The sequence below is a fragment of the Coregonus clupeaformis genome, chromosome 15 (genome assembly GCF_020615455.1).
Source record: "Coregonus clupeaformis isolate EN_2021a chromosome 15, ASM2061545v1, whole genome shotgun sequence".
Taxonomy (NCBI): domain Eukaryota; kingdom Metazoa; phylum Chordata; class Actinopteri; order Salmoniformes; family Salmonidae; genus Coregonus; species Coregonus clupeaformis.
Window position 1 is genome coordinate 35096900 of NC_059206.1, and position 18217 is coordinate 35115116.

Sequence of the window (18217 nt, forward strand, 5' to 3'; positions counted from 1 at the left end):
GCCAGAGGCAAGCATATGTGAGTTGAAAAGGAGGGTCTATAGTGTATACCGTTCAACAACTATTATTAATTGAAGGTGCAATTTAGGGTTCCAATGTTTTGGTTCTAGTTTGGCACTATTTGATTTGATTTAATTGCATTTCCCTGTTACCACTGATAGTGCCATCCTTATTAACGATCAATGTCCATTCTTAGACCATTAATCATTTCTGACATCTCATTTGGAACCTGTGTAAGACTGTATAGTTAATTTCCATAACAATTCCATTCAGTATGCGTAGGTAGCCACCTCCTTTAGCTCAGTTGGTAGAGCATGGCGCTTGCAACACCAGGGTTGTGGGTTCGATTCCCACGGGGGGCCAGTATGAAAAATGTATGCACTCACTAACTGTAAGTCGCTCTGGATAAGAGCGTCTGCCAAATGACTAAAATGTAAAAATGTAGCCAGGTCATTATTTTGGTCAGTCCAGTGTGTCAGTTTCATGTCTACTGCTCTACATAGCTGGATGACTTGTCCTATTGAATGTGACATGAGAGGAAGGAAATTATGTGTTGAATTATTAAAATACTTTGGTTATAGATTGAGGTTCCATTTTGTTGTGCATCTGTAAATGATTGTAGTAGTTGTGCCTCTGCATTCTATAGCATTATGCACTATGGTGCTTCAAAGTAATGCATTATGCTGGTAGGTGAATAAGGAGGTAAACAGTGGAAGAATGTGAATGACTGGTATATTTGCTCTCCTGCTGTGACTAGCTACAGTCATAAATAATTATAGAAATGTATGTATGATTTATAATGACTTGATGTTGTACCGCTAGACAAATTCCAGTACTATCGCCAGTAATGTTACTACTACTACTACTACTACTACTACTACTACTACTACTACTACTACTACTACTACTACTACTACTACTACTACTACTACTAATACTACTACTACTACTACTACTACTACTACTACTACTACTACAACAACAACAACTGCAACAAATGTCCTTATGACATCACCCTGTATGAATACATAAACAATTTACATTTTACCAGCAATTTTACTATGGTGTGTTTTACATTATGGTACTTATGGGTGTAAACAAAAACATATTGGCTTAGCCTCAGGTCATATCAGTTGCATTGGGCCTACACTGAATTAACATACAACATAGTTAACAGTAATCTTTCTCTCCCTCTCTCCCTCTCTTGCCCTCTTTCTCTTGCTGTTTTTTCTCTCTCTCTCTCTCTCTCTCTCTCTCTCTCTCTCTCTCTCTCTCTCTCTCTCTCTCTCTCTCTCTCTGTCTCTCTCTCTCTCTCTCTCTCTCACTCTCAAGCACAGGGTCAACGCGTACAAAACATTAAAATTCTGAAGCGGTTTCTATGGTATTACCAAGACCACTCAAAAGCTACCAAAATTAAAACGCACAACCTCAGAGTCAGTCAGCTTTTAGTGCTATCACTCCGAAACAAGCTATTTAAAATGCGAAGCACACTATCTAACAAATCTATAATTTCACCCACAGTGTTACTTTAAGCACCCTACAAACGTTCCTTTATTGTATAATTGACAGAATTTACACAAAATCCATATGATTGGATTCTGTGTGAACTGGACTCTGCATTTCATACATAATAATTGTATTTCTGTTTGTTTGAAGGTGTTCTGTTTAATATTTATCTGTCCATCCCAGAGGGACCCCTTCTGTTCAGTCTGCTTTGACTCAACATGCTGGTGTGACCATGGGCAGCCTGGGAGAAGGAGACAGTTGCTGTGTGAATGGAGAATACATCTCTATGATATGACGGTGATGGAAACCCCTCTGGATACTATTCATAGAGAAGAATCTATAGGGACAACTGTTGAAAGATATGCAAAAATGGTCATTGAAACTGAGATATTGGACTTCATGTTTTAGATCATTTCCCCCTGGCATAGTCCTCAATGCTTTTTACACGGATGCTCATAAAATACCTTATGAAATAAAACTTTAAAAACTCTACACATATTTCTAATTTGATCAATTTCCTTAAAAAAGGAAATATTGTACTATACTGGCAATTGTATTTCACAGCATAATGGGAAACATTATGAAACACTAAAATAAGAATTTAACACTAAAACAATTTGCTTTTGTATTAAATATGTAGCATTAATGCTGGCTTGATCTCACTACAGTACATCTCACGCTAATTATCCACAGTCAGTTTAGCACGCTTTCATTTCCTCAATGACATCAAGGCTGTTTCTAAGAAAATGGCTGTGATTTTGCAGAGCGTGTGTTTGATGCAATTCTCAGAGGAGACTGTCAGAGTCCCTAGACTGCAATTTGGGGAATCAGACCTTCTCCCGACTGTTGAGCTGTGTGCACAGCTGCACATGAAAGCCTATACAGTGCTACAGTCTTCCCTCAGTGAAGACTCTTTCCACAAATCAAACTCAGTGAGTTTCATGTCTCTTTTCAGAGGAGCCTGATCGCATATCCTCTGGCTATCTGACTGAACGGTGCAGTATGTTTTCATCGCAGAATGATGTGTTTGACAGCACTTCCCATATTGCTGTCCTTTCTTCCCCTCTCTCTTCCTCCACTTTTATCTCCTATTCTTGTTATCCTTGCACTCTATTTATCATATCTGCCTCGCTTCCCTCTTCCTTTCCTTTCCTCCACTCCACACACCCCTCTCTTTCGCTTTCCCTTCTCCCTCTTTAGACATCATCAAAAAACAGGGCTCTCTATATTGATGTATTCTGTAAACAGCTCCGCTATGTCTATGTGTGTGCTTTTAATAAGGATGTATTCATCTTCAGGCTGGGTTTCAGACCGATTCACTAAGCCACTTGCTGTCTGGCTTGATGTGCAGCTGGTTCACTCTAATGATTCATTAAGTCAGTGAGTTTCTTGCTCTGCATGGAGTTTTTAGGGGACACATCTTCCCCTAAAGCACTAGCTAGCTTGAGGATAGCTGTGGTAGACATTTTAAGTATGGATACAGCCTGTGTCAGAAGAAATGTTAACAGTTTATATGAATCATATAAGCACAGTCCCCTCCATCACAGTCCAGCACATTGTTCACAAGAACTGTTGGCTCTTTATAAGAGCTTGTATAAAGGTATACATGCCTACATTCATAATGATTTGTGGAAAGTGTTTTTCAAGAGCTTTATTGTTACCGTCATGAAAAAAATTATGACAAATTGACCTACAAGGTTTTTCTAGGATGCCAACAATACGGCTGGAAGCTTCATCGTTTTGTTTTATAAAAAAGTTTAATAAGTTTACTTGAAACTACTTTCATACCTTGAAATAATGTGATTTGCAATATGCATCCCATTGTATTCATTCATTTTGTTTCTCTTAATTGCCACAGCGATAAGAGCAGTGCACACAAATACTAGAAAGGGGTACATGATTTGTTAGCACAGTGGCACCTATCTGCCTGTCACTCACAGTCTGTTGTTCCCCTGTGTTGAGTCTTGTCGTTCCTCCCTGTGTGCTCTATTCCCCACGGCCCTGTTTCAAAGAATACACTTTTGTTCCTATTCCAAGAGAATAACAATTTTTCCCACAGCAGTTCCTTCTCCTCCCACTAACCTCACAGTAGACATGTGGAGTTCAGTACCCAGACTCAGCTGAGCAGGCAGAGGTGATCCCAACATCCAAACATGTAGCTACTGTCTTTCATAAGGAGAAGCTGAGGTGGTTTGGGTGTTTGATTCAGGACTCATAATAAAGCTCCAGAGTATTCTTTCCCTCAAACAACATGCATCTTCATCTCTCGTTTAAGTATCTAGCATATTTTTTTGAATGTAATGTTCTCACTAAAGCTTGGCAGGCAGTTAAGTTGATAAACAACTAGCATTGGCTTTCGGTTTTAATTATGGTTCGATTTTCTTCAGCCAACCTCGAAGTCATGGGAGTATAAATGAATTGAAATGGGTACATATTGAGTGCTGATGATATAAGGTTGCCTCAGAAACAACAACAGTACCTGCGTCTCTATTCAGATAGTGTTAGTTATTGTGTTGGAACTGTGGAAGGACATGCTCTACTGAATAGCTTGCTGTGTCTAGCCTTTAAAAAGCACACTGCATTTTCAGGCATGTTTTCCAGTGCTCTGCAGGTGAGAGAGCAACCAGCGACCATCAATCCTCTGCGTCTTTCCTTAGATGGACCTGTTGACATGGTGTCTTTATTGTTTCTCTCCACTCCTAGCACATTGTCAGGCATGGCGAGGTGTTGACGCTTAAGCAACCTCTCGGCTTGTGGTGCCGCCGTGAGCTAACACATTCCTCTAGGCCTCCAGCCTGACCCCTTTATTCTTCCTCAGCAACACTGCTATACCACCTAGGAGTCAGCTTCTTAATACACCACTTAATAGTACACAAAGTGGGGCCTTCAACCCTTTTTTTACTTGCGTGTGTGTGTGTTGTTGTTTCTTCTGTCTCACTCCTCCACTCTACCCTGTAAAGGCTGTGACAATGCCATCGGGTGGTGCCTGTTCACTTTATTAGCACTAAAAGTTAATGGATGGAGCATGCTGATATCCCCGGCCCTCCATCACGCATGTTGACAAGTGCGTCCAATCAATGCCGGCTCTCCAATTAAAACCCAGTATGCGACCTGCCATCAGCCCCTACCCACGATGCCTCACAAATGACAGTTTCATACATAGTAAATTGCCATCATACTCCATAAAATATTGAAATTGCTGTAATTGTGCACGATCGCACCACCCCGTAAACTGACCCTGCTAAATTATGTACCCACTCACTTTCCATAGAAGAGTGAGAGGCCAGAATGATAGTTTGTCATAACAGTGATTAAGGGAAAAAAAAAACATTGGAATGAATAAAGGGCTATTTTCAGAGACCTGCCATTGATTAAAACAATCTTTCCACACAGAGAGGAGCTATATTGGTTTCAAGTTAACACTTAACTGTTATTGCCTCTATATCCAATCCAACCCAGTGGCAAACAGTGACATATCCATGGAAAGGTGAAGTGCATCAGGGGTCGCAGCATGATTCAAACCTCTATTTTGACCTTTGACCTCTTCTCCCCCGTGGAGTCAGAACGCGGCAGGGAGGCAGGCCAGGCCTAAGATCAATAATTCACCCTTCACATGAATTATGATATCACTCCAGTGAACTACTGCCCCTTCTCCCCTGCATGCCATATTCACCACCAACTCATCCATCTCCTTCTCTATCTCAACACTCTTCTCACAAAATGCTTTCTCTCCTGTGGACCAACTGGAAATAAATAACTGTGTGTGTGGGCGAGTGAGTGTTTGTGCATGTGTGTGTGATTGACGCAAGTGAATGTGTTGCCTGTGTGTGTTTCATATTGCAAGCAGAGCTAAGGTAGAGCGATAAAAATAGAATTGTTCCAACAGTTTGCACTATGTCAACTGCATGTTTGAATAACTGTAGTGTATTTGAGATCACCATAGAGCATAAAGTTAATTTAGCACTTGTACAGGAGACTGGAGACTGGAGCAGTAAGACATATTGCTAGCACTGTATAATGTCACTGAGGAGTAAAAAAGTTAAAAGGCATTCCAGAGGGAACATATAGCAATATCATTATAATATAGAGCTTTGTAGAGCTTCAGTGATATTTAGAGTATTAAGCTCTTTCCTTACACACAGCCACGGGAAGTAGTCTGTGGGTAGGGGTGCTGCGATTTTTTTCGCCAAGTGGGGGCTATATTGGTCCACTAGTACAGGGCTATTAAAGGCCCAGTGCACTACTTTTGTAAAATAAATAAATAATTGCGGAATTATTTTAGATTTTTCAGGGGGTGCTGCAGCACCGCCAGCACCCCTACTTCCCGCGGCTATGCCTACACACATACCATACCGACTGGAATAAGAACTCTAGGTAAACCAAGTCTGTCACAATGATACTGTATAGCTACAGTAAATAAGACACTGTAATATTGTCACACTGTCCTATTTTTTCAGGATTTTCTAATCCATCTTTTACTTTTGGTACTGTAGAGATTGCTTTTTGTTTTCTGGCAGAGGATTATGATATAAGAAGGAGCTCAAAACAATATCCCCTTCAGATTCTTATTGTGGTGTGTGTTGCTCAACAGATTGTCATTGTGGTTGGCTACTCTGTGTTTTGCACTGGCCAAGATGGATGGAATTTTATCATGGACACTGTTGACCTTTTGTCTCTGTTAAAACCTTGTATTGCCTTTGATGATACCAATTGAAAAATATGCTTCTGCATTTCCTTATGCATGTTTCTATTAGTTACCATGGTGAACTGCTACTCTAGATCTGAGTAGTACAAGACCATGACCTGACAAGCAACAACCACAAAAATTTCCAAATTAACAGAGAATAAACAATGGACAGCCAGCTAGCACTACCATGGTGAATGGCACCGTGGTTTAGCTCAGATTAAACACAGGGAGATCTCATGGCTTTATTATATGCCATTACACCTCTAATGACTTGTTAATTTCCTGTGAGCTGGGCAGAGCGGGCACAGTCACCTGTGTGAGGCAGAGGGCTATCAGGCATTAGACCCCTGTACCTAAGCTGGCATGCCCCCGCGCACTGCCAGATCTCTGGCTGTGGGAAATCATGTCCACTTTGGAAGCGGTCGGACCAAAAAGCCACCATTCGTAATCCCCCTCGTCACTGTTATGCCTGTAGACTCCCACATGCTCCCCAACACCACAGGCCAGAGGACAGGGACAGACAGGGCAGTTTGGTGGCTCTGAACAAATGGGTGGCAGTGACACGGTGACACACATAATCTCACCCACCTACCCAGCCACACATGCTATTGCTGTTTGCCGGTAGTACTGTGACAGGGAGAGTGGTGTCCTTGGGTATTTTCTCTTCAATATCTGTGTGTCTGTGACTCTATTTCTCTGTCTTTCTGCCTGCCTGTCTGTCTGTTCATTTGTCTGTCTATCTGTCTGTCTCTCTTTGTAGCTCCATCTCTCTGTGTTTATTTCTCGCACAGCACATCATATGTATCTTCTCCTTTGCTGTGTCTCTCTCTGTCACTTTAGTAGCTCTTTATACTTGTACCCGTATACGGGTTGAACATTTCAGATTTGGGCACTGGTAAACGCAAAAATTGGAACGCAGTGGCTGTACAGTAGCGTGCTATAAATTACTTCAGAGCTCAGGCTCTGTGCTTCACAGCGCTGTATGGGTTTTGTTTGACTGACAGACGTTCTGAACATGAGCACCGCACATGACAAGAAGTTGCCCACATCACTCCTGCATTTCTTGGTTGTCTGAGTGAGGGAAGGGCTGTAAATTAAAAGGACTCAATGTGTTCTGAAAGATGAGACGTTGATGATTATAATAAATACCTGTGTTTGATATAAGTTACAAGATGACATGGTGTCATACTTGGTTGTTCTGAACAGAATGAGCCTATGTTTGTCTATTGTGAAGAAGATTTGCCGTGGAACAAGCACCTGAATGCACTCATGACTCCTTTCTATGCGCACCAAAATTATGATATGTTTCTCTGAATTGCCTTGTGAAAGCCTAACACTGTAAGATCATATTTTATAACTTAGCTAGTCATGTTGGCAATAGAACAACTTTCAAATGATGCCCACCTGATGCAGATTGCTATTTAAAACGGGCCATTTTTAGATAGCGTAAAAAACAACATTAATTGTGTGATGGCGGGGATGCAGGGTTGTGTTCCAAACAAAACAACTACAAGTGTGCTTGCTTTAGTTCATCAACGGCACAGCTAGGAGAGATTTTAAAAAACACCTTATAGTTGAAGACTCTTCTTTGAGTCATAAAAGTGCATTGAAATTACGTAGGAACTGTGCAGACTTCGGAGAGGTGTGTGGCCACTTGGAGACAGTTAGTCCTCTCACTCAAACCCTTGTCATTTTTGGGCCTTATGTTGCACCTATCCCATATTTTCCACGAATATCTTATCATGTTACTGAATGTATCCAGAGTATTTTCACATTTCGTTATTAACAAATGTGGCAAAAAGTACATTAAATCTAAAATGCACATGAAAGCAATAGCGTAATGTTTGGATTCAGTTGTGTGTCCGGTGAACTGTTGTGTCCTCAACTTTGGTCTAATAATTTTCCCATAATCTTCAAACTGTTCCCTTTCAATTGCTACTATGCTTATGCATATGCATTTCATATTTCTTCTGTAAGAAACATTAAAATGTTGCCCTATCTATATAGGCCAATTCCCACGAGTGTAAAGTGTTAAGGCCTTGCTATCTGGCAGTAATTATCATTCGATAGCATCAGACAACAATGTAGCAACAGCCTAAAATGCTGCTAACCTTTTTCCTTCCCGCCCTGATTATTCAAAATAGAAACGTGCTGCTTTATTTCATATTCCCACCCTCGACACAATCTGTGTGTATCATGGTCTGAGATCTGTATCGCATTTCCTCTTCCCTGAAGCATTAAATACATCTCTCTCTTTCTCTCTCTCTCTCTCTCTTTCATCATTCACCTTGCTTTCTATGGGTTTTTTTTATTCCATCATGACCAAATATCCATTTGCTGTATACAGAGCTTATTCACAAGTTGCCAATATCCAAATAACAAATTGGACAATGGCCCAAACATCCCAGTAGATCTTTTGGAGATCGATTCCACAATGGGATTGAGTTAAGCTTTGAATGACTGGCGGATCTCTTTCATTCTGTCTCTCCTGAAATGCATAACCATTCATCTGAATTCCATCTGTACCATTTTCCCACAGTCCACAGCACAACAAAGCAGCAACATATCCAAGCAGAAGTAATGTGACTGCACACCAAGGACAGAACGGATGATATGTCTCCTTTTCAAACTCTCTCCTTTTCAAAGTAATGGTTCTATCATGATTTATATTGCAACAATATGACAGCGCTAATATTACTTTTGCAGGGTCACAACAATAAGAAATTGAGGTAATACAGTTTCTGTAAGGAAAGGAAAAGATTGGGTTATTGTGGTAATAACATTGAGCCACAGAGGATACCTTTGCTTTATGTTAGATATGTGGACTTTGAAGCATCCCTCTTTCTCTTTTTCTCTATGTACAACTAACCAAACCCAGTTCTGATATCCATCAGAAGTACTGCCAGTGTGTTTTCCATAGTAGGACAGCCTCAGTCACAAGCCATAAGCTTATGACTAAATCCACTTTCAGTGAAGTGCTCAGGCTTTATTCTGATCAGGCTATTGATGGCAGTGTCTTCTTCTTATCTGCCCATTATAGGGAGGAGGCCATCATGTCCACCTACTTTGACACAGTAGATGATCTCCTGGCGTCTTTCGGCCCGGTCCGAGACTGTTCCAAGGACAACGGGGGCTGCCGGAAAAACTTCAAGTGTGTGTCGGACCGCAGAGTCGACTCAACAGGCTGTATGGTGAGTTACTGTCACCTCTGTAAAACCTCTAGAAATAAATGTAATTCACACATACATTCTTAGTATGACACAATGAGCATTGTTGTATAATGAAGAGCTATATGTGAGTGTAATTTCTCAGCTAGAGGATTCCATATCTTCATAAGTGCCCGTAATTTAGAGGATTTATGTGATTCAGTTTGACTTGATTGAGTTAACATGCTTTAGGCAATTGAAGATCTGCTAATTAACACGTACACATTGATACAGAGGAAAGGTTATAGGCGGCAGTCAATTCCCACCACATTCTGAAGAGTGTTAGGCGTTCCATGATTATGATGATAATGTTCTTGGGACATGTTTCTAAATCTGTGATTGGCAAAAGTGTGAACGTTCACACCACCTGCTTGCATATGGAAAGCAAGTCAAACAAGTGTAAAACGAAGTTGTCATGATCCCAAGCTTACTCAAATAATGTGTATCCCAAAAAAGATTGTCTGAAACGGAATGTTCAGTAGTAGCTACATTGCCACACCCAGAAATGTTAAAGGTTATAGGCTGTCATACTGTAGCCTACACTCTTAGAAGGGTTCCAAAAGGGTTCTTCAGCTGTCCACAGAGGATAACCCTTTTTGATAACAGGTAGAACCCATTTTGGTTCCAGGTAGAACCCATTTTGGTTCCAGGTAGAACCATGTTGGGTTCCATGTAGAACTCTCTGTGGAAAGGGTTCTACATGAAACCCAAAGGGGTTCTACCTGTAAACAAAATAATTCTACCTGGAACCAAAAATGGTTCTTCAAAGGGCTCTCCTATGGGGACAGCCGAAGAACCCTTTTAGGTTCTAGATAGCACATTTTTTTTCTAAGAGTGTAGTGTAGGAAACATATTCCAGTTTGATTTAATATGCAATACAGTACATCTTTGTGTGAGGGAGGTTGGTTGTTGGCATATTTACAAGGAGAGGAGAGATGGAGGAGAGACGGGGTAGGTCCAATGCCAGAGGTATGACGGGAGTTTGGACGGGCTCGAGTCATAAACTAATTAAATGAATGGCCAGTTGCGTAGCTGTGTGATGGATGGCTTGATCATTAGGGGATAGGGTGCAGCTGTAATTTGACTGGCCTCTAGGCTGTATGTCACTAAGAATGAGAGCCAAACACTGATACTACAATTTCTACTGCTTTTTTATTCTCCATGCATTTTAACTGGGACTGTTAAAATAATTGCTGAATCGAGAGAGATTTGCTCAACAGCCCAACTCTTGCTGTGCTACTCTGAGAGCCAGCTTAAATGGGATTTTGACTCACACAACTATCAGAGAGAAATTGTTTTACCCACAAATGTCATTTATTGCTCAATATTGCCATGTACCACTCAGAGGTCTTTCACATGAGGATTCACCAAAAAAGTGGACAATAGTGTTCTTATAGTGCAACATTGTGTTAACCTGTTGTAGCTTACTTTACATACTGTACCTCCAATTTGTAAAGACATGGAAACGTACATATTTATTCTACAGCCATTACACTAAGTGGACCATTCACACGGGAAACTGTTGAGCATGAAACACCCAGTAGCGTTACAGTTTTTGACACACTCAAACCAGTGCGCCTGGCACCTTCTACAATACCGTGTTCAAAGGCACTTAAATATTTTGTCCTGCCCATCCACCATCTGAATGGTACACATACACAATCCATTTATCAATTGTCTCAAGGCTTAACAATCCTTCTTTAACCTGTCCCCTCCCCTTTATCTACACTGATTGACATCAATAAAGGATCATAGCTTTCACCTGGATTCACCTGGTCAGTATATGTCATGAAAAGAGCAGGTGTTCCTAATGTTTTGTACACTCAGTGTACAACACTAATTTAAAGCATTGAGCACAGCTGTATTTCAGGTAATATATACGCGGGGTTGGATCCATATCATTACATTTCCATAATGTTTCAAATGTTTATCTCTTAAGAGGGCTAGGTAGATTCACTGCATACAACTCAGGGTTAACCCCCATGTCTAATTCCATACATGGTTACCATGACAACCGCCCACGATTAAAAATCACGAGGGTCGTTCTCGGGAATCATATTCTGTATCATAAAAATATGCCATGCTGGAGAAAAAGGCATCTTTAGTCACCAGGACTTATAAATGGTGATATTGTGCTTGTGCTTTGCTTGTTTTATCATGCAAGGTGAGTACATTAGATAAAACCTCATGCCCTAAGCTCCTGTGGCTGAAACCACAAGTTCATAAATACAGTGCCTTCGGAAAGTATTCAGACCCCTTGACTTTTTCCACATTTTGTTATGTTACAGCCTTATTCTAATCTGGATTAAATAAATACAAATCCTCAGCTATCTACACACAATACCCCATAATGACAAAGTGAAAACCAGTTTTTATAAATGTTTGCAGATTTGTAAAATAAAAAAAAACAGAAATACCTTATTTACATAAGTATTCAGACCCTTTGCTATGAGAATCAAAATTAAGCTCAGGTGCATCCTGTTTCCATTGATCATCCTTGAGATGTTTCTACAACTTGATTGGAGTCCACCTGTGGTAAATTCAATTGATTGGACATGATTTGGAAAGGCACACACCTGTCTATATAAGGTCCCACAGTTGACAGTGCATGTCAGACTAAAAACCAAGCCATGAGGTCGAAGGAATTGTCCGTAGAGCTCCGAGACAGGATTGTGTCGAGGCACAGATCTGGGGAAGGGTACCAAAACATTTCTGCAACATTGAAGGTCCCGAAGAACACAGTGGCCTCCATCATTCTTAAATGGGAGAACTTTGGAACCACCAAGACTCTTCACTCAGGACCTCAGGCTGGGGCGAAGGTTCACCTTCCAACAGGACAATGACCCTAAGCACACAGCCAAGACAACACAGGAGTGGCTTCGGGAAAAGTGTGACTGAATGTCCTTGAGTGGCCCAGCCAGAGCCCGGACTTGAACGCGATCGAACATCACTGGAGAGACCTGAAAATAGCTGTGCAGCAACGCTCCCCATCCAACCTGACAGAGGTTGAGAGGATCTGCAGAGAAGAATGGGAGAAACTCTCCAAATACAGGTGTGCCAAGCTTGTAGCGTCATACCCAAGAAGACTCGAGGCTGTAATTGCTGCCAAAGGTGCTTCAACAAAGTACTGAGTAAAGGGTCTGAATACTTATGTAAATGTGATATTTTTTAAAAAATATAAATTAGCAAAAATTTCTAAAAACCTGTTTTTGCTTTGTCATTATGTGGTATTGTGTGTAGATTGATGAGTAGAATTTAGAATAAGGCTGTAACGTAACAAAATGTGGAAAAGGTCAAGGGGTCTGAATGCTTTCCGAAGGCACTGTATGTAGTAACAAATAGCCATTTCCATGCGGAGGGCAAGAGTTATCTGCTTTAACAATGGAAAATAACAATGACAAATATTAGTTGGCACTAGCGTGCACTATGTAGTGTTATTCATGATAAGTCACGTTTTACTTTAACATCATTCTCTGGATATACAAGGTAACTGCCAAAATAAATGAAACACCAACATACAGTGTCTCGTGGGCCACAACAAGCCAGAACAACTTCAATGCACCTTAACATAGATTCTACAAGTTTTTGGAACTTTTTTCCACAAGAAATTCCATCATTTGGTGTTTTGTTGATGGTGATGGAAAATGCTGTCTCAGGTGCCGCTCCAGAATCTCCCATAAGTGTTCAACTTGGTTGAGATCAGGTAACTGAGACGGCCATGGCATATGACTTTAATATTTTTCATGCTCATCAAACCATTCAGTGACCCCTCTGGCATTGTCATCCTATGGGGGCATAGCCATGGTAGCCAAAATAATGGCCTGCCCAGCATTTTTATAAGCATAATGTGATTTTAATTGCTTAATTAACTTAGGAACCACACCTGTGTGGAAGCACCTATTTTCAGTAAACTTTGTATCCCTCATTTACTCAAGTTTTTCATTATTTTGGCAGTTACCTGTGCACCTTAACCATATGGCTCAAATACTTAATGTTTATTATTATGGAACGGAATGTGCACTATGTACAGGTACATCAATTGAGTTATGACGGTGCTTTAAATTATCTCGGTTACGTGTTCTTTTCTGATTATTTTCTGAAACACATACTCCCATGTGTTATTTTTATTCCACAGTCTTTTCAATATGATCACTCTTTTCCCCATTTACCGCTTTTCATTCAAACATTCAAAGTGAGATGTGTGCTACAAGTCAACTCTACTAAGAAAGACCTTGCTCTCAATGTGTGATGATCCCTTCAGAAACTGGGCTAGCTTTTCATTTCATGTGTTGTTTCTTACCTTTAGGTTGACATTGAATTATGGCTTCATCTTTTAATGGGATTAAACTATAGCACTTTTTCCAAACAGCAAAGACACAAGACAGAGAGACAAATGTCAGTTAGCCCATCAGAGAGAACAGGAGGTATTATTTTTGACATAATTTGTCTTATGCCATATGGTTTTCATCAATATGAAGACAGATTTAGCATTGACTTAAGAGGTATGACATTAACATCAGAGGGGAGAGGAGCATTTTAATAAAAGTCAAGGAAAATAGTTTTGATTGACCACAAAGAAAGCACATTTTGTGGGCGACATAGCAAAGTAAGATGCAATATGGGTACTCAACCAAGCTATGCAATTTGTTGTTTAAATACAGTAGGCATTTATTTACTAAATCTACTGTATATTGTTATTGTATTTATAGGTACTTTTAACAACCCATAACACAACATTTTAAGACTTCATTGGGAGTCCTTGTCATCTCCAAATTACTTAGGCAATTGCTACAAAGAGATGAGTACTCTGCTAAAACAGTCATATTTGGACTATTTTTGTGAAAACTAATCCTTTTAAGTGTACACTCCACCTCTCTGTCTAAGATGTTATTACTGAGAGAGTGGATGAGAAGCAGATAGGTAAACCTCTTAAAATGGCCAATTTCAAGGGTTCAGGGTGGGAAATGGTATAGTCGGTGGCTTTGGAAGACACACACAGAAAATAATAACCATAACAGGGGAAGTGGTGGAAAGGCAGGAGAAGAGGAGCTTGAGATCAGATGAGCCTGTTTCATTTAACAGAATGAACCACGCTAGAATGCCATTTCTAAATTGTCTTACATGTCTGCTACTGCTGCTGTCGATTATTCAAATACCTTGCAACAGGCCACATTTGTGTCTAAATGAGAATTATAAAAATGCCTGTTAAAGTATTATGGATCTTTCCCTGGTCTCTTTATATTTGCAATTAACATTCATGCCAAGCAAACAATTATCAATCTTTTGCTTAAAAATCACTTACCATGTGCAACTCTCTATTTCTTACCGTCCGGCTTTGGTTCCTTCAATAGCCTTTGAGTGCTTTGTCTACAATACATCAAGTTGTTTTCCAATGGTGCTCAGTATACATAATATTGTCTGATGACCACCTGAGGAAATATGATTATCTTACTTTCTACATTTTTAATTTTTTTTAGCAGACACTCTTATCCAGAGCGACTTACAGGACTGAGTGGATACATTTTCATACTTTTTTTCCGTACTGGACCCCGTGGGAATCAAACGCACAACCCTGGCATTACAAGCGCCATGCTCTACCAACTGAGCCACACGGGGCCGTCTCCTTAAGTATTTCTCCAGTGGCCATGATATTTCAGTGTAATAAACCCACAGCAGCTATGCACCATTAGCACTGTAATGTAGCGAGGCCTCACAGGTGAACCAACCAACACTGGTTTACATGTTTTATTTATTGACATGCTTTCATTTGCCCAAAGCACCGTCTTGACATATCACTGGTTCTGTTCTGACACGATAACTGACTGCCCCATTAAGGCCCACATGGTTTATCGTAAACCTTGTATATGACACAACACACTAGTGTCAACCTGTGGAAATAGCTAGAATGTCCAATAACCAGCATGTTTGATTGCATTGCACTTTTAGTGTGAGGACACATACCAATGTTTAGTCATGGTTTCAGTTCACTGTCAGAAGTGTGACTTTTTTGAGTTGTGTATTTAGTGTAGCCTGTATTCTTATCACACAAAAGCGAACTGCAGACATGAGAGAAACTGCCACCATGCCAATTGAAACCAATATGCCTGGATTTCAAGGAATTAACATATAATGTATCAGATTAATGGGAAAGGCTAATCTCATCTGGTGTACATGTCCCTACACTCCAATGATAATGATCAAGTATTCCTACAGTACATCTGAAATATATTATGAAATAAAAGAGAACAAGCGATAGACTGAAAGTGTATTAATTAACAGACTATTGACTGAGGTGCAATAAACTGAGTTCTAGCTTTGGCTTGATAAGGATGAATCTGGTTCCCATATGTGAAATTCTAATTAATTTTATTGCATAATTTAGGTCTCATTAGGAACGTTGCTGAATGGCCGCTGTTCCACCTTGCTAATTTGTTGCTAGCATGTTAATTAAATTATTCAGTCCCTATTCAAGCAAGTTGGCTATGTGATCCCACTGCCTCTCTGCCCACTGCCGTGTGCACTTTTTAAAGCATCAGGTAGAGTCAACTTGGTTGCTATTGCTATACATGAAAAGGTAGCATGTTGTTTCAGACTTTTCTTTATTCATGTTTGTAGGAGTGTATTGGTTTTTGAGAACTGCAGTTTATTCCTCCAAAATGAGTCATAACCTAACCAATTCACACAGAATCTTGAACATTGCCTCCTGCATTGTGCCTCATCCTGATATATGGATTTAGATGAAACTGCTCTATAACAGAGCCATCTTGGTCCTACTCAATATGTTCCTGTCTTCGTTTGGACAGCAATGAGTTTGATAGAGATTCATGTTGTGTTTTAACAGGAATTGAAGGTCTTGTCTTTCTTAGATTATAAATCAAATAAATCCTTGTTTTTTACAGAATCTTAACAACTACATTTTAGTAGACGCTCTTATCCAGAGCGACTTACAGGAGCAATTAGGGTTAAGTGCCTTGCTTAAGGGCACATCAACAGATTTTTCACCTTGTCGGCTCAGGGATTAGAACCAGCAACCATTCGGTTACTGGCACAACGCTCTTACCCACTAAGCTACCTGCCGCCCTTAATGTAATTTTATGATTTCTCTCCCCAACAATGTTCCCCTTAATATACAGGGGTGGAAGGAAATAATTACAAATACATTTAGTAGATGCTCTTATCCAGAGCGACTTACAGGAGCAATTAGGGTTAAGTGCCTTGCTCAAGGACACATCGGCATATTTTTCACCTAGTCGGCTCAGGGATCCGAACCAGCGACCTTTCGGTTACTGGCCTGCCGCCCGTACAAATACTCTCGTTAAGGGGCCTCCCGAGTGGCGCAGTGGTCTAAGGCATTGCATCGCAGTGCTAGCTGTGCCACTAGAGATACTGGTTCGAGTCCAGGATCTGTCACAGCCGGCCGCGACCAGGAGACCCATGGGGCGGTGCACAATTGGCCCAGCGTCGTCCAGGGTAGGGGAGGGTTTGGCCGGCAGGGATGTTCTTGTCCCATCGTGCACTAGTGACTCCTTTGGCGGGCCGGGCGCAGTGCACGCTGACTCGATCGCCAGGTGTTTCCTCCGACACATTGGTGCGGCTGGCTTTCGGGTTAAGCTTTAAACAGCTTGGAAAATTCCAGAAAATGATGTCATGGCTTTAGAAGCTTCTGATAGGCTAATTGACATCATTTGAGTCAATTGGAGGTATACCTGGGAATGTATTTCAAGGCCTACCTTCAAACTCATTGCCTCTTTGCTTGACATCATGGGGAAATCAAAAGAAATCAGCCAATGCCTCAGAATTTGTTTTTTAGACCTCCACAAGTCTGGTTCATCCTTGGGAGCAATTTCCAAACGCCTGAAGGTACCACATCCATCTGTAAAAACAATAGTACGCAAGTATGAACACCATGGGACCACGCAGCCATCAAACCGCTCAGGAAGGAGACGCTTTCTGTGTCCTAGAGATTAACGTACTTTGGTGCGAAAAGTGCAAATCAATCCCAGAACAGGGGATTGGAGGAAACAGATACAAAAGTATCTATATCCACATTAAAATGAGTCCTATATTGACATAACCTGAAAGGCCGCTCAGCAAGGAAGAAGCCACTGCTCCAAAACAGCCATAAAAAAGCAAGACTATGGTTTGCAACTGCACATGGGACAAAGATCATACTTTTTGGAGAAATGTCTTCTGGTCTGATGAAAAAAAATTAGAACTGTTAGGCCATAATGACCATCGTGATGTTTGGAGGAAAAAGGGGGTTCCTTGCAAGCCAAAAAACACCATCCGAACCATGAAGCATGGGGGTGGCAGCATCATGCTGTGGGGGTTCTTTGCTGCAGGAGGGACTGGTGCACTTCACAAAACAGTTGGCATCATGAGGAAGGAAAATTATGTGGATATATTGAAGCAACATCTCAAGACATCAGTCAGGAAGTTAAAGCTTGGTCGCAAATGGGTCTTCCAAATGGACAATGACCCCAAGCATACTTCCAAAGTTGTGGCAAAATGGCTTAAGGACAACAAAGTCAAGGTATTGGAGTGGCCATCACAAAGCCCTGACCTCAATCGTATAGAAAATTGGTGGGCAGAACTTAAAAAGTGTGTGCGAGCAAGGAGGCCTACAAACCTGACTCAGTTACACCAGCTCTGTAAGGAGGAATGGGCCAAGATTCACCCAACTTATTGTGGGAAGCTTGTGGAAGGCTACTTGAAACATTTGACCTAAGTGAAACAATTTAAAGGCAATGCTACCAAATACTAATTGAGTGTATGTCAACTTCTGACCCACTGGGAATGTGATGAAATAAATCATTATAT

General features: G+C 40.8%; 1 protein-coding gene across 1 annotated transcript in view; it reads left to right on the forward strand.

Annotated features, from left to right (window-relative positions):
* The window catches only part of LOC121582487 (astrotactin-2), a 537985-nt gene that overhangs the window by 314515 nt on the left and 205253 nt on the right, over positions 1-18217 (forward strand). The window contains exon 11 of the mRNA XM_041898306.2: positions 9232-9382. Coding sequence (XP_041754240.1) covers positions 9232-9382 — 151 coding nt within the window. The remainder of the gene's footprint in view (positions 1-9231; positions 9383-18217) is intronic.